At 35.9% G+C, this 26,536-nt stretch overlaps 1 protein-coding gene and 1 long non-coding RNA gene across 2 annotated transcripts; both read right to left on the bottom strand.

Annotated features, from left to right (window-relative positions):
- Positions 1-2,276: 2,276 nt before the first annotated feature.
- LOC103036423 (uncharacterized) lies at positions 2,277-26,162 on the bottom strand. The gene is made up of 5 exons (XM_049480090.1): positions 26,089-26,162; positions 25,118-25,176; positions 23,581-24,170; positions 20,072-20,081; positions 2,277-5,752 (listed from the first exon to the last, which is right to left on the bottom strand). Exons 2-5 carry the CDS (start codon positions 25,173-25,175, stop codon positions 5,136-5,138), a joined length of 1,275 nt encoding a protein of 424 aa, XP_049336047.1. The 5' UTR covers position 25,176; positions 26,089-26,162; the 3' UTR covers positions 2,277-5,135.
- On the bottom strand, positions 16,154-16,955 carry LOC111188461 (uncharacterized). Its single transcript, XR_007439386.1, has 2 exons — positions 16,892-16,955; positions 16,154-16,328 (listed from the first exon to the last, which is right to left on the bottom strand). It is a non-coding gene; the product is annotated as an uncharacterized LOC111188461 (long non-coding RNA).
- Positions 26,163-26,536: the final 374 nt, after the last annotated feature.

Raw genomic sequence — 26,536 nt, forward strand, 5'->3', positions numbered from 1 at the left:
GTATATACTAATCATATTATATTATTTTAAATAAGAGTATAAATAGATTAGGATTAAGAAAATGAAAACCTTTGTCTTTTTTACCATATTTATGGATAATTATGGATATTTAATCTTTATGTGAACAGAACTGAGAAATTACAGTAAAATAGCTAAATAAACATTTTTATACATAACTTATAAAAAATATAATTAATAGAAATATAATTAGGCTGCTGTAGCTGAAGCATTGAGTAAGAATGAATATATAAATTCTGAAAGTGATAAAACTGCACTTCAACAACAATGTCATTATATTGTCAGTATTGTCTAAAAATTCATTGTTTTGTCACTATAATTTATTCTGTAAATTAAAATGTGTATTAAGAAATAAAGGCAGGACCGGGTCATGGAGATTTATGGAGAGAATGTGGTTTAATTTGGAGATTTGATGCTGATATCAGGTTCTGGATGTTCTTTTTTTTTATTTAATATTTTTTATTTATTTAAAAGCTATTTTTCGTTTCTGCAATTCACTGCTTAATCGATGGTACTGGTTACAAGTGTACATTTAACATAATGTGCTGCCATAATTATTGGCACCCCTGGTTAAAAAGTGTTATTTAGCTTCTAAACAATTCTAAAAACATATATTTTTTATATAAGTACTTTAGGACAAGAATGCAAAAAAGATACAAAAAACTAAGCTTTAATTCTAGTGCCTTTATTTGGTGGTAAAAAAATCACAATTAAGAATAATAAATCTTTTAAATGAAATTAATGATTATTGGCACACCCAGTTAAGAAGTGATCTTTAGCTTCTAAAAAATTCTAAAAATATATATTTTATATTAATTATTTAGGACAAGAATGCAAAAAAGAGAAAAACCTAAGCTTTAATTTAAGTGCCTTTATTTGGTGGTAATATATATATATATATATATATATATATATATATATATATATATATATATATATATATCAATAAATAAAAGTAATAAATCTTTTAAATGAAATCATGCGTGCCATAATTATTGGCGCACCTGGTTAAGAATGGTTATTTAGCTTATAAAAAAATATTTTTATATAAATAAATTAGAACAACAATGCAAAAAAAGAGAGAAAAAAACTAAGCTTTTATCCTAGTGCCTTTATTTGGTGGTAAAAAAAAATATCACAATTAAAAGTAATAAATCATTTAAATTAAATCATGTGTGCCATGATTATTGGCACCCCTGCTTTTAATTCTGTACAAACTCATTTACCAAAAAAGACTTAAAAAGTGCTTAATGACAGCGGTGCATCAGATCCTCTGCAGAAGATTAGAAAGAACATTTTCAGTATTTAAGGTTATTTCTGATACAGTAGCGCCCTCCTGTGGAGAGGAGTGCATCACTTTCCCACATTTACAACCCAAAAATTAACATTAGAACTGGTGCAAAATGTTCTTAGAGTAAAGCTGTAGAACAACCTAGAAGATATGGGAGCTAAATCCTGGCAAAAATAAAACTGAAATTAAAAAAACACAAAGAGTGTGTTTTTTTCTTTTTCCAAACACGTGTGAAAATATTAGGACAAAATACACAAAACATTTAAATAAATCACTACATTTACAATGTAATTTTTCACTTGAGCAAGAGTCATATGTGACAAAATTAATTTTGCCGTTTAATTTTCATTTTCATACGGGTGTTTCACAGTTAAATCTAAAATAAAAAACAAGAAAAATCAAAGCTTCACTTTGGCCTTGCCTTTTCTTAAAAAAACTGTATGATAAACATACTATTTATTATTATATTATTATAAAATGCAATGGTAATGTTTCTATATATGTTTCCTTCCAATGGGCTGCATGTCTGACAGAATTAAAATAAAATAACACAAAACGAAAAAATCCATAGCAAAGTTGCAGTTTGTGATTGTGTTTTTGTCGCTTCATATATCAAAATTAAAAGGCAAATAAAAAAACGCAAAGAAAGATTAGCTAGTAAAGTTGAAAACAAAAATAAAAGTAGGAAAATAGAAGTAAATCACCAGCAGATAACACAAATCTTCCTTTGTATTTGATTAGTTAAGAGAATTTGTACATGCCTTTTGTGTGTTTCGAGCCGAGCAAGGTGTACTTTTCCCGTTGTTTCAATAGCAAAGACACACGGACACTCCCTACATTAAGCTGTACTGTTTTAATTCAGGTTAGTTTTGTCCAGTTTTACTTGCAGTTTAGGGACTGAGCTCAAAAAACAACTTTACTACATTAATACATCCTGTCATCTTCACCTACGAATCAGTGGAGTCTGTGAGAGAAGATATATTATTTTATTAATCAGAGATCTGCATAATGGAATGAAAAAAACTCCAAAACAACAATTTTACATACATTTTAGTTACAAAGCTGAGATATATTGGACATTTGAAGTCAAACCAGAATCTAAAATTATATTAACATTTAGTTACAGTATTTACTATTTACTATTATATTCCACAATACATGCAAATCAATACACTATACCAGGAGTTCCTGCAAAATACAGTCTATAACCTCAGAGATAAAACTGTAAGACATCTAGTTAAATAAGTCAATAAATAAACATGTTGTTTGTATTGGGTTGTTTTTAAGTAAAGTATACAGTTTAATACACCAGTGTCAGTAGGGTTATTAATTGCATTTACAATGTAGAAAAATCTTATCATTAAAATAAATAAAAAACAGGAAATCCACTTAGTATTAATCAACACTAAATACTTTATATATAATAATCCAGCTGTTTTATTATTGTGAGGTAATATTAAAGTTACCATTTGTTTTATATTGAGCTCTTATCTTCAGTATTAACATATTCATTAATACAGGTGTAAAAGTAATATGGGGTAAGCAGAGGAGTAAACACTTTTAGCATCAGTAACCGGATATCTCTCTCTAGAGTGCATCACTTAGCTGCTCTCTTTCAGGTAGTGCTCAGTGTTTTGTTTACGAAGTTCCTTATTTTAGCGTAACCTAATTTAATACTTTATTTTAATTTTAATTGATTTTTTTTATCTGTTTAAATTGTAAGTTCTTGGCTGCACTAAAAAAATTGGTTTACACTTAGTTAATTACTAAGTGAAAATAAAGGTTGATTGATTGATAAAAAATTCGAAATATTTGTGTTTTTTTAGACTACAGTTTAGATGACTTTACTTGCTAAGATTTAATTTTCTACAGTTTGGCACAATAGACACATTAAATATTTGAGATCAGAAGAGAAACTTTTAGAACCGCAGTCCCACAGTGTGAACCTGTGTATGAAGTATTGTGTGAGTGTGTGTGCGAGTGTATGTCTATATATAGAGTATATTACAGTAATTAAAAAATAATACAGAATACAGAATAACTAAATTATCAAAACATAATAATGCAAATGTATTATTTTAAAATAATACAGTGATATATGTTTTTGTTTTATACTTAGCTGTAATCTTCAGTATTAACATACTAATTAATACAGTAGTAAGTTGTAAAATTAAAAACATTTAATAACACTTTTACCATCACTAACCAGATATCCCTCTTTAGAGTGCATTACTCAGCCGCCCTCTTTCTGGTAGTGCTCAGTGTTTTGTTTATGAAGTTTCTTTTTTTAGCGTAAACTGATTTTATTGAATCCATTTAAGTTCTCTATAAAATTAGGGTTGTCCCTAATGTATTCCAAAGTGAAAATAAAGGTTGACTAATTGATTCATTTATAAACTAGAAAATATTAGTTTTTTAGACCGCAGTTTAGGTGACTTTACTTGCTTAGATTACATTTTCTGCAGTTTAGGTACATTAAACACTTTTAGCGTCACTAACGGGATAACCCTCTCTAGAGTGCATCACCCAGCTGCTCTCTTTCAGGTAGTGCTTAGTGTTTTGTTTACGAAATTCCTTATTTAAGCATAAACTGATGAAATATTTGATTTAATTTTTTATTGAATCCCTTTAACTTCCCTTTAAAATGAGGATTGACCTCAATGTATTCCCGAGGGAAAAAATAAAGGTTTATTGATTGATTTATACATTAGAAAATATTATTTTTTGACTTCAGTTTAGATGACTTTATTTGCTAAGATTTCATTTTGTACAGTTTAGACAGATTCGACATAATAAACACATTAAATATTTGAGATCAGGAGAGAAAATATTAGAACCACAGTTCCACAGTGTGAACCTGTGTATGAACTAGTGTGTGTCTATATATACAGTATATTACACCAGAATGTAATCAGTTATTAAATTAATTACATTTACACTTCAGAAAAAATCTTTACAAATCTTATCAACTCAGACAACATAAATCCATTCTGATTATCAAATTATTCTTATAAGTACAGAAAATTCAACAATAAACTATCCAAAAATATGAATGTATTTTTTTTTTGTATTTTATAATAATTAAGAAATTATACTTTGTTTGTTTGTTTGTTATATTTAGCTCTGAACTTCAGTATTAACATATTAATTAATAACTTGTGGGGAAAATAGGGGAGTAAACATTTTTAGCATCACTAACAGGAATCCCCTCTCTAGAGTGCATCACTCTATTTCTATTTATGCTCTATTTCAGTGTTGAAAGTGAGTATTGATCACTTTACCAAGCTAAGGCTTCAACAGTTTAGACACTTTAAACACTTTAAAGCCAATTAACCTTTTTAGACATGAATTATGTTCCAGTGAGGACAAAAGACATAATGTATGAAATGGACTCAAAAAATGACTTGTGGAGAGTCATCACTAACGGGAATCCCCTCTTTAGAGTGCATCACTCAGCTGCTTTCTTTCAGTGTAGTGTTCAGGTTTTATTTATGAAGTTTTATTTTAGCGTTACCTGATTAAAACATTGATTTAATTTGTTATTGATTATTTTATTAATTGATTGATTTTAGTCCCTTTAAGTTCCCTTTAAAATTAGGGTTGTCCTCAATGAATTACAGAGTGAAAATAAAGGTTGATTGACTGATTTGTAAATTAGGAAATATTAGTAGTAAATATCTGAGATCAGGAGAGAAAGTATTAGAACCGCAGTCCCACAGTGTGAACCTGTGTATGAACTAGTGTGCGAGTGTGAGTGTGTGTTTGAGTGTGTGTTTGAGTGTGTGTGCGAGTGCGAGTGTGTGTCCAGCAGCTCCACCGGGTGTAGTCAGTCGTCCTGCACCACCAGCACGTTCCCGTGCACTTCGTACTGGATGGAGCTCCAGTCGAAGACGTTTCCGCGGGGGAGACGCTGCCGATGGTTGAAGTACAGGGCTTTGATCTGGTTGCCGGACAGGACGTAGTCCCACATGTTGAGGTCGGTGATTTCACCCGCGAAGCTCTGCGTCGCCTCGAAGTCGCCCAGGTGTTTGTCAGGGTCCTGCCCCAGCAGGGCGGTGCCGCGGTCGCGGATGCTGTGTCCCGGTTTGTAGACCTGCAGGGCGCTGCGCCGCCCGTCCACCCAGAAGGCGGAGAGGCCGGTGCGCGACGCCCAGGTGAGGCACAGGTGCGTGCGGAAGGTGGAGAGCGGCGGCAGATTGAAGAAGGCGCCGTCGCCACTCAGGTAGAAGGAGACCCGGCCGTCTTTCTCGCGCCACACGTTCAGCTCGTCGTAGTCGGGCGTTCGGTAGGCGAACAGGATGACCTGCCGCTCGCCCTCCAGCTCCGTCGCCACCCGCATGCACAGCGTGAAGGCAGAGAGACCCAGCGGCTTCTGCGGCGTGAGCTTCACGAAACTGAAGTCCGTCTCGTACGGGAACAGCAGCACCTTACCGCTCAGACCCACTGAAAAAACATGGAGAGAAGAGGAGCGTGAGAAAACATCGAGAAACATGTTGTACTTTTCCCGTCGTTACGATAGCAAAGACACCCTGACATGCCCAAAATCAAGCAGCAATCAAGATCAGTCCTGCAGTAGATCACAATCAATGTGTGTGTCTTTGCTATCAAAACGACGGGAAAAGTACACCGTGCGTGTCTCGAAACGCAACACAAAAGGCAAGTCCTTCTGTAATTATCTTAATTAATCATGGGTGTGGTTAATTTTGGGCGTAACCTGAAATAAACCGACTGACTTTGGTGGATTGCTATTTTAACGGTGCAGCTACCTGGACGTCTTCAACAAACTCTTCTCAGCAGAGGAAACTGAGCTGCTGGTTGACGCTGTGAAGGAGCTCCAGCAGCTCATTTACGGGAACAGCAATGTTATTTTATTTACTATTCTGTTTATTGTTGATGTAAAAGTTGGGTTTGTGTTTTTCCAATGAAAAAAAGTAGATTCAAGTATACTAAGCATTATTATTATGCTATAGTGCACTAAAGTGTTTTCTTGTAGCCACATTATTATTAATCAGTATATTTAAAGAGTGATAAAATGGAACAGCTTTTTTTTTACTTATTATACTTTAATTACAGTATAAAAATAGTACAAAAGTCTTACTTAATTTGTGCTAAGTGTACTTAACTGTACTGTAAAATGGAACTATTTTATATATACTTTAAAGTAACATTTAAACATTTAAACTACTTCATGTATGTAACCCCATATATATTTTAAATATGCTTACAGTAAAATTATAATACATTTAATTATTAGAGTATTACAACTGTATTACTATTTATTATACAGCAGGTATATTAGATTATAAATGTACTAAGAATTGATGTTAAATATATGTAATCTATATTTACATTAGAGTACAAATATACATGCTTCTTGTTCCTGTCCCTTTTGTAAGCAGCACACTTCTAGTATACTGTATTTCATTGGGTATAAAAATATATTTTAATATATTTAATATTTTTAGCGTGTTACCAATCAAATTTACTATAACTTTAGCAAAGTTTTTTACTTTCTAAAAAAAACTTTGCTAAAAATTTACAAAAGTATATTTGGAAATAAGTATATTGTATTAGAAGTATATTGAATTACATTAAACTAAAGGTGTACTTGTGTTTTCTGTTACCAAGATAAAACTCCAGAAATGTACCTGAACACACCTCATTTCCAGAACACCACGCCCATCAGTGTAGATATATACAGAAGCTCTGCTGCTATTTAAACCAGGTGGGGTGTAAGATAGCAATGAGCATTGTGTTGCAAGAAACAAATAAATCTCCAATTAACAAAAAAATCTGTATTGGACTATATTGGAGTGTATCATGCAGGCTGTCATACAACGAGTTTACCACATCTGTCTATCTGTTTGTCTGTCTGTCTGTCTATCTATAGTCTGGTGGTTCCATTCCCTACCGCCCAAGCCTCTCATACCGCCTTCATTGAGTGCATACTGCAGCCTAAGCGACCAAAAGCAGACCAGATTTTCCTCTGGATTTCTGTATTTAACAGTGTGCATCACTAAATAAATATAAAAAAAATACACAATAGTCTATATTAATATATAATAATCTATAATATTATCAATTAAAAACACCCACCTTCAGTGCAGGAGGCCAGAGAGAACACAATGAACAGCAGGACACCACCCAACACCCGACGGCATGCCTGAGCAACACACACACACACACACACACACACACACACACACACACACACACACACACACACACACACACACACAGTAAATATAATCTGAATATACACAATTTAAAAAAAAATTAAGAACACCTACTTTTTTAATATTCTGCAATAAATGATCATACATTATTTTAATGGTTGATTTGCAGCAAATTCAGAATTCAGCAATAATCAGAAACCTGCTTTTAGCCTTTTTTTAGCCCATATATTAAAGGTGTTAATTTCACTTTTAGGGCCGAAGAGCTTAAATCTGTGTTTTTAATTGTAGTGTGGAAATGAAACCTGTCAGATCAGAAAGATGTTGCTGTAAATTCCTTGTATCTCCATTTTATTTTATTTTATTTTTTTTTGCTGTTTTTAACTTTTCTCCATAATGTGAATCTGGCAGTTGTTATTTATATTGTATCAGGATTTTTGTGTTGAATGAACCAATATACTGTACAGATATTAGCAGCTTCAACTAAAAAACATAAGTTTAAAAGCTGCCTTGAAGTTTTACTTTAAATTAAATTGTAAATAAAATTTACTACTTACTTTAACTTACGTGTTTATATCTGATTTGGCTTTAGACTTTTATTTAAAACTAATTTCTTTAAATAATACATGTGGTTTTAACGTAGCAGTCTAAGTTTATAATACATAACGATAACTTCTTAATGTGAGTTACTGTATATTCACTTGTAATTTAGTTATTTAAATTGCTGAAGGGACAGATTCCTGTACAGTTCTGTGAGTAAAATGTGAAATGCTCAGTATGACTATAACTTATTACACATAATTCAAACTCATCTATGCAGCAAATGGTAACTTGCTCTTACAGCCATCAACACCAAGACTGGCCAGCCAATCCGTGCATAAATCATAACCAGAGGTGGAAAAAGTACTGAAAAATTGTAATTAAGAAAAAAGTACCTTTACATTGCTAAAATTCTACTCAAGTAAAAGTAAAAGCACCCATCTAAAAATCTACTCGATAATTAATCTAGACTTGATAATAAAACACAGTGGATCAACACCAGCAGATGACAGACATGACTCTTCAAACCATCACTGATCATCAGTAAATTTTACATTTCATTTAAAGTAAATGAAGGGAGCAGAGTCTGGAGGAAGAGTGGAGAGACACACAGTCCAAACTGCTCGAGGTCTAGTGTGAAGTTTCCACCAATCAGTGATGGTTTGGAGAGACATGTCTGTCATCTGCTGCTGTTGATCCACTGTGTTTTATTATCAAGTCTAAAGTCAGTGCAGTTTTGTTTTCCCACAAAATCTTACAGCACTTCATATCTTACAGCTTCCCTCTGCTGAAAACAACTTTTATGAATATGTGATTTCATTTTCCAGCAGGACTTGGCACACTGCCCACACTGCTAAAAGTACCAATTGGTCTTATTATATAATATTTTAATTTTCTGAGACACTGATTTTTTGGGGGTTTTTATTGGCTGTAATCCATAATTAATAATCAACAATAAGAGAAATAAACTTTTAAAATAGATCACTCTGTGTGTAATGCATCTATATAATATATGAGTTTCACATTTTCAACTGAATTACTGAAATAAAGTAACTTTTCAAAGATATTCTAATTTTTTTAGATGACCCTGTAGATGGTTCTTTGTAGAACCTTTAAGCACCAAAAGCGTTCCATTGTTCAGCATCCATATAAAAACTGTTAAAAGATTAGAACTTTTGTAGAACCGTCTTTAGATAGTTTCAGAATGGATTCAGTTAGTTCTCTTACAGATCTACCGCCAGATAAACAATATTCTCAATTATTTCTGTATATATTTGAGTGCATCTTCAGTGCAGAGGATTATAAAGAACACAGTGTTTATTAGTATAACAAAATCCAGATTTATACTGGATCACTACTAGTAAACTAATACTAACTGATGCTAAACCAGCCCAAAATAACCAAAATCACCAGTACTCACCATTATAGAATATACGCAGTTTATCCACACGGATTAATACGGCTTAAACTCAGCACTGATACACACACACACTCACAAACACACACACACACACTGCTGCTCCAGTACCCTCCTTGCACCAGTGTGACATCATCACTCAGACAAAAGGCGCAGTGTGAAGTCCTGCAGTCAGTTGATGCCCTTAATCAAAGACTGTCTCCTAAAAACACACACAAATATAAAGCTTTTTCTTATAAAGAGTTTCTTTGATTTTACCAAATTGAAGATGGATGATCACAAACCATCAAACCACCAAACTGAACTGCTTGAATTTTTGCACCAGGAGTAAAGCAGCATAAAGTTATCCAAAAGCAGTGTGTAAGACTGGTGGAGGAGAACATGATGCCAAGATGCATGAAAACAAAAACTGTGATGAAAAAGCAGAAACCAGGGTTATTCCACCAAATATTGATTATTTCTGAACTTTTAAAACTTTATGAATATGAACTTGTTTTCTTTGCATTATTTGAGGTCTGAAAGCTCTGCATCTTTTTTGTTATTTCAGTCATTTATCATTTTCTGTAAATAAATGCTCTAAATGACACTATTTTTATTTGGAATTTGGAAGAAATGTTTATAGAATAAAACGACAATGTTCATCGGTTTCCGTATTTTAGTAAATGTTTGCCAGTGTGTATCACTAAACAAACATGAAAAACACACAAACAAATGATCTATCAGTCTATGATATTGTCAGAGGTGGAAAAAATACTGAAAAATTGTAATTAAGTAAAAGTACCTTTACTTTGCAAAACATCTACTCAAGAAAAAGTAAAAAAGTACTCAATTTAAAATGTACTTTGAGTAAAAGTTACATAGTTACTATTAATTGTTTGATGTAAAAAGTACAACAAATCATAAAGTAAATCGTATTTTATTGAACTATTATTCCACATAATAATTTAGACCTTGTTCAGACCACCCATAACACATTTTCAAGAAAAAGTGCCACAGGTTTCTATGATCCATTTTTTTTCTTTACTGTTAAAATGTTTGGTCATATATGTGACTATAAACCGTATTTTTATAGTTTTACAGTTCATTAATATTTTTTAATTTGCCATTTCTGTGCTTTAACTGCTATTTACATGTTCTTTTAACATTTAAGCAGATGTAAAAAGACTTTAGTAAAAGTAAAATTACCTATTACCAAAAACTACTTTCAAAATTACAAATTACTCATAAAATCTACTCAATTACAATAATGTGAGTAAATGTAATTCATTACTTTCCACCTCTGGATATTGTCAATTAAAAACACCCATCTTCAGTGCAGGAGGCCAGAGAAAAAACAATAAACAGCTGGACAGGTGATTTTGAATGTGTTTTAAGTCATAGTGCCCTATTTTCGAGATCTATAGGCAAGCCACCCACCTGTGCACTGTGCAGTTTGATTTAGGGCAGTGTGTCAGTTTGTCTTTGCTATCGCAACGACAGGAAAAGTACAACTTGCGTGTGTCTCTAAACATTGTGCAAAAGCATGTACTAATTCTCTTAATTAATCGTGGGTGTGGATAATTAATTTTGGGCATAACGTAAAATACACCAATCAGAGTGTCTCTTGCTCATCATTCTCTTTAAGAGTAGATCAGGTGAGCTCTGTCTTTGGCGGATTGCTATTGTAACGGTGCAGCTACCTGGACGTGTTCAACAAACTCTTCTCAGCAGAGGAAACTGAGCTGCTGGTTGACGCTGTGAAGGAGCTCCAGCAGCTCATTTACGGGGTTTAAGATAAAAATTATTTAAATTATCTAGCCCTGTGTGAAAAAGTGTTTGCCCCCCTAAATGTAATAACTGGTTGTTTCACTCTTAGCAGCAACAACTGCAATCAAGCTTTTGCAGTAACTTGCTGTAAGTATTTTACAGAGCTGTGGAGGAGTTTCACTCTTCTTTGCAGAATTGTTGTAATTCAGCCACATTTCCAGCTTAAACATCCTGTTTAAGATCATCCACAGCATCTCAAAAGGATTCAGGTCAGGACTTCACTTTGTTTTTTTCAGCCAATCAGAGATGTACTTGCTGATGTGCTTTAAGGCCCTGTCCCACTGCGATTGCGTCTAAATATCCACTAAAGTACGTCCAAATTTATCAGAAAACACTGCGTCCACTGAGTGAACGCGCTGCGTCCAAAATATAGACGCACTGCGTCCAAATGTTACGTCCATATTCCGTCTAAATTGAAGTTGGACGCCGACTTCCAAATTTGTACGTCGACTTCCACTCTTTGGACGTCGACTTCCACTTTTTGGAAGTCGACGTCCACTTTCTCCCTCTCTTCAATCTCCATCTCCTCAGGAGCTGGTTCCTCGGGGGCTGGAGCTGGTTCCTCGGGGGCTCGGGGGCTGGAGCTGGTTCCTCGGGGGCTGGAGCTGGTTCCTCGGGGGCTGGAGCTGGTTCCTCGGGGGCTGGAGCTGGTTCCTCGGGGGCTCGAGCTGGTTTCTCGGGGGCTCGAGCTGGTTCCTCGGGGGCTGGAGCTGGTTCCTCGGGGGCTGGAGCTGGTTCCTCGGGGGCTGGAGCTGGTTCCTCGGGAGCTGGAACTGCCTCCTCAGAAAATCGCTTGGCGGCGGCCGTCTTAGCGGAACCCTTCCTCTTGGCTGGCATCTTGGAAAGTGTGGAAAAGCACTGGACGCCAGAAAAATATTTTTATGGACGTCGACGTCCTCCTGTACGTGCCGTCCAAATATCCACTAAAATACGTCCGTACTGCGTCTAAATATCCACTAAATTACGTCCATATTAGTCGCCGTCTATTCCGAAAATTTTGGGAGGTACCAAAACCACTTTTGCGTCTAAAGTGGACGGCAACGTCTAAACTACGTCCACTTGGACGGTGCCGTCCAAATATCCACTAAACTACGTCCAGATTGCGTCTAAATATCCACTAAATATCCACTAAACTGCGTCCACTGAAATTTGGACGTACTTTAGTGGATATTTAGACGCAATCGCAGTGGGACAGGGCCTTTAGGTCATTGTCCTGCTGCAGAACCCAAGTTCATTTTTAGTAGAAAGCGGACATTTATGGTTTCATTTATCACAGGTCCTGAAGCAGCAAAACAGCCCAAGACCCCATCACACTACCACCACCATGTTTTACTGTAGGTATAATGTTATTTTTCTAAATTGTGATGTTACTTTTACGCGATATATAACAGGACACTCACCTAACAATAAGTTTCCCAAAACTCTTCTTGGGGATCATGATGATATTTTTTTGTAAAACTAAGTCCTAGTCTCTTTATTCTTATTATTGAATTATTAACACTGATCTTAACTGAGGCTTTAGTGGGATCCTGCAGTTCTTTAAATGTTGTTCTGGGTTCCTTTGGGATCTCCTGGATGAGTTCTTCATGCCCTTTTGGAGTAATTTTGTTCGGTCGGCCGGTCACTCCTGGGAAGGTTCACCAGTGTTCAATTTGTGTTTTCTCCATTAGTGAATAATAGTGAATCACTGGTTGTCTGGAGTCCCAAAGCTTTAGAAATGATAATGGACATTATTTTAATCATCAATAAACCTTTGAGCAGTCTGCGATTTAGTTCATTCCTTTATATATTATATATAATAATCCAGTGTATAGTTAATTACAATAACTCCAATTTACAGGGAAATGCGTAGGCATGGTGGATTTTATCCAGTTTTAATCAGATTCGCAACAAAAAACAAAATCGCCAGATTATGTAAGGCTATATACTATTATCTTTTTGTGTAATTTTGGACCATTTATCAAACTCTGATTTTTTCATGAAAACTACTTCAAATAAGTGAGAAAATGCCTAGATATGCTAAAAATCCAAAATCTCCAAAATCACCAAATTACGTAAGGATGTAATTCATGAAACTAATTTTTTTCTTTGAAAACTGACTCATTTAGTAGGCAAATGGATAGGCATGGTGTATCCTATCCAGATTTATTTATATATGCCATCAATTTTTTTTTACCAAATTTTTCACCAACTTTGCCAAATTAAAGGTATACTGTTACATTTTTGTGTAATTTTGGGCCATTCATGATACTAAATTTTTTTCTATGAAAAGTGTCTCAAATGAGTGGGGAAATGCATAGGCATGGGGGATTTTATCTAGATTTATTTAGATATGCCACAAGAAACACTTTTTTTCTGCTGATATTACGTCATTAATACATTAAATTAAAACATACTTTACTTGAAACTTAACATTATTTAACGTTCATTTAACAGCTTTGATGTTCTTGTTTTTTTTTGTTTTGTTTTTTTTCACTGATAAAACATTTTAGTGATGAAACTCAGCTGTTATTCTTGTGAGCTTCAGTGGTTCAGTGGTAGAATTGATGCTGCTGAGATCAGTAGGTTGCTGGTTCTAGTCCTGGTTCAGGTGCTATTGTTTGATTGGCTGCAGTTTCAGTGTAAAGTTGGAGCACTGAGGTCTAAACTGATCTGAGTGAGATGTAGTTTGTTGTGGGTAAAAGAAACGTATTTATTAAATCAGGATTAGTTAGTTAAATCAGACTCAGTGGATCATGGATTAAAACTAATCATAGACTGTAGATTTATTTCAGTGGAAAAAGATTTATAATAGGCTTAATCCCTGTCTATAAAACTCCCACAGTGGGTCTAATTTTAATTCTATTAATATAAATAGAGGAGTGAAATATTCCTATTGGTCAACTCTTAAATATCATTTGAGCTACTTTTAAGTGAGTTTGACATGCATTGATATTTTTACATATTTTTATTTATCTACCTTAAAAATACATAAGAAATGTCACTTGGTGAAATCCCTTCTAAATCAGAACAGATGGTGGGTTTGTGTTCTGCACATCATCACTGATCAACTGGAGAATCTTAAAATTAAAGGTTGAAAAAACAAGCTTTTCTGTGGTTCTGTGTTTTTCTCCTTGACTTCGACAAAAATAGTCTGAAATGAGTATTTGAAGTTTTGTGGAAGATCCTTCAGGAATTTCTCAAACCAGACAAAAACAGAGGATTTTCACGCTGCAGACCAACCAGATCATGGGTTTCTGAAAGCCTGTACAGGCTGCTGTACAAGAAGTCTGAGGAAAATGGTTCCAAAAGTAGTTCTTATATGAAACTGCTCAAGCTACCTTTTGTAGCACCTTAGATTCTTCCCACGTTTTTACCCCACTTACCCCAGAAAATGGAAAGCACTAAAAACCCTACTACCTCACTGGACTCTATTGCACACTGTGTAATAGAGGTAATTACTACCTCACTGGTCTTTTTTGCACACTTTTTGCACACTGCATAATTTGCACACTGTCTTGTTATTTATTATTCTTTGTCTGTATTGTGTTGTATTGTCTGTCTGCACTTTTGTACTGTTGCACTATTGTTCTGTCTACACTGTGTTTATGTGCACCATGGTCCCTGGAGGAACGTTGTTTCGTTTCACTGTGTACTCTGTATATAGCTGAAATGACAATAAAAACCACTTTGACTTTGACTTTGACTTTTTCCCCAACATGCAATCCGAAAGACTAATCATTAAAAAAAAGGCTCAGCAGAAGTCTGACTGGGTGGCTCAGTGGTTTGAGCTGTGGTCCAGTAACCAGTAGGTTGTTGGTTCAAACCCAGTTCAGGTCAGCAGGTTGAAGTTTTGCACGGCTATGTCCGAAATCGAAGGTCAAGTTTTAAAAAAAAAAGTATGGTAGGTGTGAGATCCTGTGGCTCAATGGTAGATGCTACGCCTCCCGGTCAGGAGGTCATCGGTTCAAGACCGATCAGGAACTCCAGATCACGGTTGAGGACAAGGTTCAGGAAGACCCACGGGCAGACCCCGAGGATGAGGGGATGTCAGAGGGCGGCCCAAGAACGGGGGTGTCAATGATCCGGTCTCCCCCCGGGTCCTCCAGAGAGAAGAAGCAGCGGGTTATGGAGAAAATAACTACATTTTAAATATCTACAACATCATTTAAAATCATTAACCCTTCTTTTTACCTCCTCCTCTTCTTCTTCTTCTTCTTCTTTCTTTTCTTCCTCTGCCACCACCCTCTCTTCCTCTTGCTCCTTCTTCTTCTTGACCTTTCCTCTGTCTATCCAGCTGTTCTCCAGCTTCACCATCCAACCTCAACCCATCACCACCTGAGACCAGGCCAGATTTGAACCAGCAACCTCTTGATTACGAGGCAAGGCTTTTCTCACAAAGCCACCAAGTCTCACATGTGAGTAATGCTTTTTTTTTGGGGGGTTTGTCCTTTAATTCAGGGCGCGGGGGGAGGGGGTTGGGGGGGGGGGGAGTGAGTGAGCGAGCGAGCGAAAGAGAGAGAGTGTGAGTGAGCGAGTGAGAAAGAGAGAGAGAGAGAGAAAGTTGGGGAACTGGTAGACCTTATGGGTTTTGATGAACATCAGTCTTTCAGTCTCCTCTAACTCAAGAGACTTTGATTTCAGATGATCCTAAACACTCTATCATGTCTTAGTTGAGGGAAAGAGAGTATTTGGACCCAGTTGACCAGATCGAGAAGAAGCTGGAGGTCTGTTTTATGTAACTTTTGGCTCTAAGTTGTTGAACTGGGAGACTCTACCTTAAGGCTCTTGATCAACTTCAGTCTTTCAGTCTCCTCTAACTCAAGAGACTCTGATTTCAGATGCTCCTAAAAACTCATTATTAAGCCTTAGTTGAAGTAAATTGAGTAGTTGACCTGACTTTTGGTAGACTCTATATCTACACCAGTGTTTCAGTCACCTCTTCTTCAAGAGACTTTAATTTCAGATGCTCCTAAACACTCTATCAAGTCTTAGTTGAGGGAAAGTGAGTAATTGACTTCAGTTGACTCTAGAGAAGAATCTGGAGAGATTTTGGTTTCTTGGGCGTTTGGTTCTCAGTAGTTGAGCTGGTAGACTCTACCACCTGTAAGAGGAAGAGGAAGAGCATGTACTGAATGATTTATTGTGGGAGATGATCAGCGGATGAGTTGAATGGAGCTGAATGGAGATACAGTTCCTCACAGATACCCAACACTAACACATTTAGTTTAATGTAGATTTAGGTGCTACAAAGAGATCTTTGAGAACGATTCCACAGACGTGTTCACTCTTCTCTGTGAAGAACTGATGTAGCTGTAGGATTTTAATTTCAGATAAGCAGAAGACCATCTGATTGGTCCGTTGATTAAACTAGTGGATTCAGGTGTGCTGCTGGTGGTTTAGGAAGATAACCCTGAAGCCACGCCCACACTATAGATAAGATCAGCTCATCTCCTGCTGAAGAAGATCCACTTTTCCCACCAAACACCAGAGATATTATACATTATATTTTTGGGGCTAAATCTGGTTGTTTCTTTGCTCCCTTTGTTTAGTCCAACAGTTGACCTGTGTTTAGTTTAGTTTATCTGATATGATCCAAAACTTTAGTTTTTGTAACAGAGATTTTTATCACTATATTACTGAAAGGTATTTAAGGTATTTACTCACCGTCTGAATCTCTGAACTCTGGTGTTGCTGAATCTCCTCGTGATCTACAGGTGAATAAATGCAGACGCTTCTATAAACACTTGTGAAATAACCCATATCTCTCAGGAAATCTATGATTATAAAACTATACTTTTAGATTTCTGTGTAATTTTGTACTTTTTGCCAAAATCTGAAGAACTTTAACTGTTTTCTCTCCTCCTGTTTAACAATTTCCACCACAAATAAACCTGAATCCACACAGGACTCAAACCCACAACCTCCTACATACAAGACTAAACCCTTCACCACTAAACCACCAGAACTCTCACACTAATACCCTTTTATAGAGGATTTATCATTAAGATTCAGCACAAGCTTAATCAATTCTGAACACTAATTTAGCCAATATTTCAGGCTTTAATAGAAAATGTGATTCAAATATTAAAATATAAAGTATACTAGTCATGTATTTTTGCCACTAGTTAATACACTTGTAAAAAGTATAGATATGTAAACTTTTAATCATCCTATTATCCATCAATCAATCAATCATTTAACCTTAATTGAGGTGAATAAAATATATATGTAAAAAGAGAAAAAAAAATAGAAATTTCTAAAAAGATCATAAACACAAATTTACATATAAAAAGTGAAGGATTTACACAGAGCTAGGATGCAGGACATTAGATTTTTCACTTTAAATATTATATATAGGATAAAAATATGTATATAGTATTTATAGAAAGATATAAAATAGGGGGGTATATTTTTATTTTTTATTCTATTTATTATAGTATCAATGTGTGAGAGAACCCAGTCTAAGTTTGTGTTATATGATTTTGTCAAATAAAACTAAAATTTTATTTTTAAATCTCGTCTCGTCTCGTTCTCGTGATATTAGTGTCTCGTCACACCTCTAATATAAATAGTGATATAAAATAGTTGGTGTACGTATAGTGGATTATTATAGTATTTTAGAACCAAAAAGACCTCAAAATATTAAGTAGAACTCATTAAATGGCACAAAACAAGAACATACCTGAACTAAACTTCTCTAAAGTCATTAAAACTCGTTTTTCATGCATTTGTATCAGCTCAGATTTCTCACACACAGTTATAAGCACTTGCTTTATAGTAGAGGTTTATAATTATATAATTTTAGAGCTTTATTAATACTATGGGATCAGGCCACAGACACACGCCTTACCCGTTCAAGCAATGCACTGTGCTTCTGCTAAAAATAGCGCGAAAGCTCGCATGTGCTTCCTGCAGGTGTAGCGCTAATTAGGGCCCCAGCTACAACAAGATAAGGAGGAACCAAAATTAACTACTAATAAACAAACATACAACATATAAAACCTGTTTTTTTATCGCAATATTGCCTCAGATAATTAAGTACAGTTTAATTCAAAAGGTTTTGGTGGAGTTCACATAACAAAAATATATTTAACCTCTTAAACTCCAAGCCTATTTTTTTTTACCAATTTCCGCCTGAAATTACATATTCACATTTGAAGGCTTTTCACTCTATTATTAAATAATTCAGAGTCAATTCTATGAATTAATATCACTTAGAAGCCTTTACACAATTCATTTAAGACACTTTAATTATTCAATTGAACATGTAATGGCCAAATTAAGGTAAAAACCAGGAATTTTTTTAGGCGCTTTTCAGATTTTCTATTTTTATTTTTTATTTTCAGACACATAAAATTAACTATTTACATGGATGAAGTGTTTTGGCAGCTCTACATTTTGCTATAATGTGTTTACAATCATCATATAAAATCATAAACTGCTGCCTTTAACTGGTTAGATATTATAGTGACCTGAAACAGTAATGGTATTTTCTTTCTCCAAAGGAGTGGAACATTTATAAGAATAAAAACTACTACTTTTATAACTCATTTTGCAGTAAAGAGCGTGTTCTTGTATGTTTTACTCCTATAGAAACAGAAAATCATGGTGTCTCTTGAACAGAGCTCTGCCTGCCCAGTGGGAACTCTCTGGCAGTCAGAGTCTGTGGCCGACCAGCCCCCATCTTCCCTTTCAGCTGGCAGAACTCTGGACCTGGTTGGCTGACAGAGCTCATTTACATATTGTCGTGTCCAGTAGGCTTTGCTCTGTCAGGAGGTAGGCGGGACTTGGTGGAGCGGCCAATTATACGCTTTTAATAAAGCTTTACATTTTTTTTTCTGCCTCAAATTATTTCAGGCACTGTTTGGATATAAATGATGGTTACTAGCAACTGGATTGATGGATTTTCTTACGTTTGGAGGCATTTTGAAGGTAAGAGTGTGTGCTAAGTGCTCAAGGCGGTTGATCGTGTGTCACGAGTGTGTCGCGAGTGTCTTGCAGCGAAACACAAGCAGATGTAAACTGCACACCCACACTGTAACACGCTCTTTTAGCTCTAATTTAGGAACCGTACATCCTACAGTAAAACAAATATGAAAATTATGATTCATAATTATCAAAAACTAGGCATATTTCACCCTAAATGTTTATTTCCTGAAAGGAGATACAGCTAATTCGGATAGATAACAGAAAATCAGAGATTCTAAGCTTTAAAATGGCATATTGGGTGTCTATATTGAACCTATAATTATTCATAAACACAGCCAGATATTAAATATAAAAATTAAATAATTTATCAGTTACACTTACAGGTTGTAGTTCAGCTCAGTCATATTGCTCATAATACTCTCACACTGGTCGATAAAAAGCTTTACTCTAAGTGTAAATTGTGTAGATATGTTAGCAAACATTGTTTATATCTTTATTTCATGAATTTATTAGAGTCTAATATCCTTCAAGCATGGAATCAAAAATAGTAAAATTAGTATGAGTATGTATTTGTGATAAACCAAGGAATTTGAAACAAAATGTTTTTTTTTTTTCTTTTAAACCATTCCTGTGTACTCTTTGATGTGTGCTTTGGGTCATTGTCTTGCTGGAGGACCCATGATCTTCGACTCAAACCAATTGTTCTTACACTGGGTAGGAACTTTTTCGCTCTAATATCTCTTAATAATTCTGATTTCATGATTCCTGTGACACAGCAAAGCGACCCCACAGCACGGTTCAAGTATAAGCATCAGAAAATAGAACACATTTTTAGGGTAAACGTTTCGTATTAAAGTGAGTTTAGTTAAAAGCTCGTATTCCACTTACTCCCATATTTTTCGGACTATAAGGTGCACCTAAAATCCTTTAATTTTCCCAAAAATCATCAGTGTGCCTTATAATCCAGTGCTCCTTATGTATGAATTCTAGTGCTGGGCGATAAAACGATATCGATAGTTATCGAGGAAACTATATATCGCGATAAGTTGGGGCGAGAAATTCGATAAACTAAATTTTCTATTTCCCGTTTAAGTAGCGTTGTGAAAAGGCGCAGCACGAGATCAGGCAGCACGCTGAACTGCTGCTCAGCCCAGTACAACCCCTCCCCTCCCCTCTCCACCATCCCCCTCCGCCCCACCCCCCGAGCCCCTCCACTCTGAACTCCTCACATAGCGGCTCCTTCTCTCCCATTTACTGGATAAACTTCATTTATACTATTCAGCGGCGCTACACTGGAAAACTCACCTTTTAAATATGAGGCATGCGTCTCCAAGATATTTAGAGAGGTGAGCTTGTTCAGATTTCTGAAGGCAGGTAAACGCTGCTCTGTTTGCTGCTAGTTAGATTAGCTTGTCTCCAGTTTAAAGTTAGCGATGTTTAGGTGTAAAAGGGATCTGTGCAATCTGTCATCATTAGCTAAGATGCTTTCACTGCTTTTTACATTCTAATAAACTAATGGGTAACGCACGTTAGCCGTGTTAATCCACGTTTCGTGTAAATTAAGGTTAACTTCAGCACGAGTGAGGGGTTAGTATATAAACACACAGAAAGGAAGCACTTTCCATCTTTTTTCCTAACTCTCACTGTTTCTGTTAGAAAACCCTGAGGGCAGCATTCTCCTCTGTCTTTGTGTTTTATAGTTTTTAACAGATAGAGAGTCTGTTATGCTGGATATTTTACTAAATACAGAAGATTATATAATCTGTCTAGCTGTATTTGAACTGAGCTAAACATTGCTGTTACTGAACTGGAGTTTTAAATACACTTAAGTAATGTAAGTCTAGTCTACTGAAAGCCAGTAATGTTAGTATAAATCTGTACTGCAGTAGAAGTGGATCATTTCAGAAACTTGACTTTATTCCTCCCACCTCCATTATAGGCCACTTTTTTTTTTAAATATTTAAATGTTAGCTTAATTTAAATGAAAAAAAAACTAAAGGCTCTTATTTAAAAAAAAACATAAGCAGTAAATTATCTAAAATTACAACAAATAGAAAATAGAAAAACAGTAAAACATATGTAATACATACTTTTTATATGACCAAAATTAAACTAGACTGAAATCTGACTAAAACTAATAATATCCGATAGACTAAAATGTAACTAAAACTATTATACATTTTAGTGAAAAGACTAAGACTGTATCAAAATCACCTGTCAAAATGAACACTGTGATATACTCTTGTATTTTGCTTTATGTAGTTGCCTGCATTCAGGGAGGGGAATGATCTTTTGATTAAATATAATTTTATAAAAATAAATAAAGTGTTATTGCAATTTAAATTAAACAGACATATAATGTAAAGGGTCTTACATATTTTTTAGTTTATATATTTGTCCCCTTTTTAAAATGAATTTAAAAGCTGTACCCACCTGGCAAGATGTTAACATCCTAGTGTCTGTCCACAAGGCTCTGAGCCTGCTAGTGATTTTGTCCATAACTCCCTTATTCTGTCACTTCTGAGTAAAAATAGAAACCTTTAAGTGTAACAGAAAGTGATTTGATTTATATCGTGATACATATCGATATCGGCTGATATGAAAAACTATATCGTAATAAGATTTTTTTCCATATCGCCCAGCCCTAATGAATTCTATCAGTCAATAAAGCCACTCCGCTGAAGTACAGAGTTATACAGGAGTTTCTGTTAAGTTCTCCAGCACCGAGACTGGAGCAGTATTAGCATTAGCCGCTAACCACCCTAAGCGCTAGCTTTTTCACTGTTCAGAAGTGAGTATATACTCACTATACTCATACTGTAGTCTGTGTGTTTACTGTGTTAAAACAAGCTACCTGGGCTGAATATCACCCTGGTTTACCCGAACACTCAGGGTTTCTCAGTTTAGTGCTGTTGGGCTGCATTTACTAGCACTATCCATTGATTCTGAAGGGTGTGATTGGAGATAACCACACCTTCACACTCTTATTCTTAAATGTTTTATAAATTTATATATACAGTTATTATTTTTACTGTTCACATTATAATTCACTTAATAACCTTATGATCTCTGCTCTCTTTTTAACTGTCACTATGACACAAGGCTTTGGAGGTTGTTTTTACTTTTTCAGGAATCAGGAAGGTCAGAGTGTTTTCATCAACAGTGAGAGCTGTGAGGAGAACGTGACCCTGAGTGGCAGAGAAGCTTCACTGCTGTTCTGCTGTTCTGGGACCAGTGCATATGGACTAGGAGACAACAAGCTCTCTGAGTGAAGTGCTGGAAACCTCTCCTCAGATAGCCAGCGCATGCCTGTTCTACACGGCGTAAAGTCACACACAGGCCAGAAGATCTTTCCATCCACTCTTTTCCTCCGTTTCATCTTCTCACAGACTTTAGGACACTTAAGGACTGTCTGCTGTGTTCATGAAGGACACAGTGCTGAACAACATCATGATAAGAACCTGTTGCTCAGACAGGCTGGAGCGGATCACGTCATTAAAACTGGACAACAAACTGTTTACTGGACTCTACTGCATAATCATATTGATGAGTTCTGTCCAATCAAATGTCATTTGCATGAATGTATAACTGCTTGGATGAAGTATGAGGAGTTCTCTCGGTCCCTCGACTGGCTTTAGTTTCTTTCTCTTTCTTTCTCTCTCTCTCTCTCTCTTTCTCTCTCTCTCTCTTTCTCTCTCTCTCTGGGTTGCGAATGTGTTGATCTATCGAGATTTTATTCGTTGATGTACTTTTACTCTTTTCTAATATATATCTATTAATTTTTGTTCCTTTTATAAATCTGTAATGCTGAAACTATTTTTCAAGTAAACTTTAATATATTTTAAATTCTAAGCTCTGACTCATTGGTCATCATTTCATGTTCTGAGATTTCTCACATCCGAGTTTTATCTAAGTCATGCTGTGGTAAATTACCCTACAGCTTTTGGTGTTTCCGCCCGGTTGTGATGAAAAAAAAAAAAAAAGAGAGCAGAGATCATAAGGTTATTAAGTGAATTATAATGTGAACAGTAAAAATATTAACTGTATATATAAATGTATAAAACATTTAAGAATAAGAGTGTGAAGGTGTGGTTATCTCCAATCACACCCTTCAATGCTAATGCTGCTGCACCCAGCCTTAGTGTAAATCTGTAAATCTAAGCTTACTGTAAATAAATGCAAGTGCTTCACTTACACAAATAAACAGAACATAATGCGCCCTATAGTCCGTTGCAAAAAATATGGCAAACAGGCTTTTTCATAAAATCACATGAAACATTTTAATCAAGAGGGTGTTTTTGTTATTTAATATGATTCTCCAGAAAACAAAAACTTGAAAAATACAGTGAATGTATGTATGATTACATTGGTACTGTATTTTAATAGTATTTCTGAGGCACTACAATAACATTTCCTTTAACCACGTACTGCATAGTGTTCCAGTTCAGAACGTTAGCGGTTGGTCCTGTCCACTCGTTTTCACTGAGCTGTCTAATCTGACTGCCTGTAAGAACTGAATCCCACATGTTCACATCAGTAATTTCACCCACAAAACTCTGATTTATATCAAAACCACCCACGATAGAGTCAGGGTCCTGTCCCAGCACCACCAAGCCCTTGGCCTGGACCCGATGACCCTGTTTATACACCTGTAAGGTGCTGCGCTTCCCGTCCACCCAGAAAGCAGTCAGACCGGTGCTGGACTCCCAGGTGAGACACAGGTTTGTACGGAAAACGGACAGAAGAGGGATGGAATACGAGGCAGCGTCGCCGCTGCTGCTCAAGTAGAAGCTGATTTTGCCTTTTTCCTGCCACACATTCAGTTCATCAGCGTTTTGGGTTCGATAAGCGAAGAGGATGGTTTCCCGTCTCGCTTGGTTCGCCACATCTGGATCCACAGAGAGACGCATGCACAGAGTAAAAGCATCCAAACTGAGAGGCTTCAGGGGAATGAGCATCACAAAGGAGTTCGCCGATTCTTGCGGGAAAAACAGAGTTTTCCCAGATAAAGTATCTGAAAAAGGATAAATAATAAGATTTTTAATATAATGCAATAAATCCAACTAAACTGAGCACACCCCTCATTTCTCTGCAAATATGTTATTCTATATTTTCAACACTAAAAGAGGAATAAAACGTAGATATAACTTCAAAAACACTCAACACACATCCATTAATGTCTGAACAGCTGCAACAGAAGTGAGTACAATTGTGCCCAATGGTGTTACTGTGGCTCCCTGGTGTCTGATGTGACTCGTCAGAGTGTGAATGGAGAGCAGGGCTGTTCAATCTGGTGTTTTGGGCTCTGCACTAAGATGGTCAGGGCTATAAGAAGACTGCCAACACCGAAAAACTGAGATGCTTATGACCATACAGCAGGTTGACCAAAGAAGTTGAGTCTATATGTTCAGCATCGCATCAAAAGGTTGGCTTTAAAAATAGATGCATGGGTGCTGCCAGCATTGCTGCAGAGGTTGAGGATGTGGGAGGTCAGCCTGCAGTGCTACGACCATACACCCTAACACACACTGAGGTGAGGCATGGCACTGTCTTAGAAGCAAGCCTCTTCTGAAGCTGATGCACAAGAAAGCCTGCAAACAGTTAGCTGAAGAAAAGCAGTCCAAGAGCATGTATTACTGGAACAAAGATAAACTGCCAGCACTGGGTGGCTGAATTCCAACATAAGTAACAGGGTTCATGTTCTAAAGCAGAATATGATCCCCTCTTTTAGGAAACTGGGCTGCGTGGAAGGTTTCAAACACAGTAACCAGAGATGCATAGATTCAAGATCTACATTATTGAATTTTTTGATCCCAACAACCATTGATTTATAAAGGAAAACCATGCAAATTATCAGAAGTGCCCAGACGTTTTTTCATACCGCTGTGTATTGACCCTAAACAGAGACTTTAATGCTCAACCTCCATTTAGGGAATTATTAATATTGAGTTATTGAGTTACCTGTATCAACAGAGGCCAGAGGCAGCAGGAAAAGCAGCAGCAGATCTGCAGACTCCATACTGCAAAAATAAACACTTTTATTCATTTCTTTAAAGATACACTAAGTATAATATATATATATATATATATATATATATATATATATATATATCAATGTTCTGGTTAAAAAAACATAATGCTGGTTAGTGCATGTTTATATTTCCTGGCTTTTCTTTCCCAACTTTCAACACGTGTACGGAGTGAATAAGGTGCATTAGTAGAGTAACTGTCTCTACTGTCTTTTCTTTAGCGATGAATCCAGGTACGGATTAGAGTATGGAGGACTTGTGTTGGGCAATTCAATCATTTCTCTGCTGTGGGTCAACACATGATGGTCTTTGCATAAAAGGGGCATTGCATAAAAGACAGAAAGTCGGTCACTCCTAGTAGTGATAGGAGGAACACTAACAGTGATCTCAGTGATCTGTGCAGAACATCCTGCATCATGTGTTTCTGCCTCTCATGAAGAACTTCCAGCTGATAGCATCAGGATTATTCAGCAGGATAATGTTCACCCACACACAGCAAGGGTTTCTCAGATTTATCACCAATCCAGCATTTATGGATTAACTTCATCTTCAGCCTACGAGTGTAGAGCTACAGGATCTACAGGCCCAGCTGCAACAGCAACATCTGTGGGTAAATGTGCTGCAGGATCCAAACAGAACCTGTAGAACCTCCAAACCCAACCGTCTCAATCTCATCTTATATCCAGCATAGAGGAACCGACAGGATCTAAACTAAACTAGAGTCTCATTTCAGTTATAGAACAGTTTAACCCCCAATAAACTCTTAAATATCCTTTCACTCTAATACTGTAATCACTCTAATATATCATCATTACATTCCAACTATCAACTTACTGCTATTTTCTGTCGGTAAATGTAATTCATTAATTAAACCATTTAATTCCAGATATTGTAAATACTCACCCTAAGAGATGAATCTCAGTCTGCTGTTAGCCTGAGGATGAGCTCAGAAACATTATTTTCTTGTTTTTCTTTCGCTTTTTATATAATTCACTGCCCCTGTTTCCACACACAGACTTAGCACAAATATTTACAGTCTAAAGGACATGATCAGTTCAAAGTCAACACCAGAAAAAAGGAGGAAAAAGCTTAACAATGCTTTCTGAGTGTTGATTTAAAAATAATAAATGATAAAAAATATTAAATGCATTATTAATAAATAGCACAACAACAGGCACTTTGATACCAACCTGTTTTGCTCTACAATTTATTGGAGTGTAACTAAAAGCTGTTTCTAAACAGAGATACATACATTTAAAAATCATTCATTTTAAACTGAGCATCTACAGTACTCATCCGTAATTAAAGAACAGTGATAAATAAGTATGCAATTTGGTGTATTTGCAGCATA

Source organism: Astyanax mexicanus, chromosome 6 (assembly GCF_023375975.1).
Source record: "Astyanax mexicanus isolate ESR-SI-001 chromosome 6, AstMex3_surface, whole genome shotgun sequence".
In the NCBI taxonomy this organism is placed as follows: Eukaryota; Metazoa; Chordata; class Actinopteri; order Characiformes; family Acestrorhamphidae; genus Astyanax; species Astyanax mexicanus.

Bases quoted from the DNA above. Each gene is read 5' to 3' on its own strand.
- LOC103036423 (XM_049480090.1), bottom strand. From the start codon at position 25,175: ATGGAGTCTGCAGATCTGCTGCTGCTTTTCCTGCTGCCTCTGGCCTCT. The intron at 24,171-25,117 runs GTAACTCAATAA...ATCCTTTTTCAG, and splicing joins TCTGGCCTCTGTTGATACAG to ATACTTTATCTGGGAAAACT.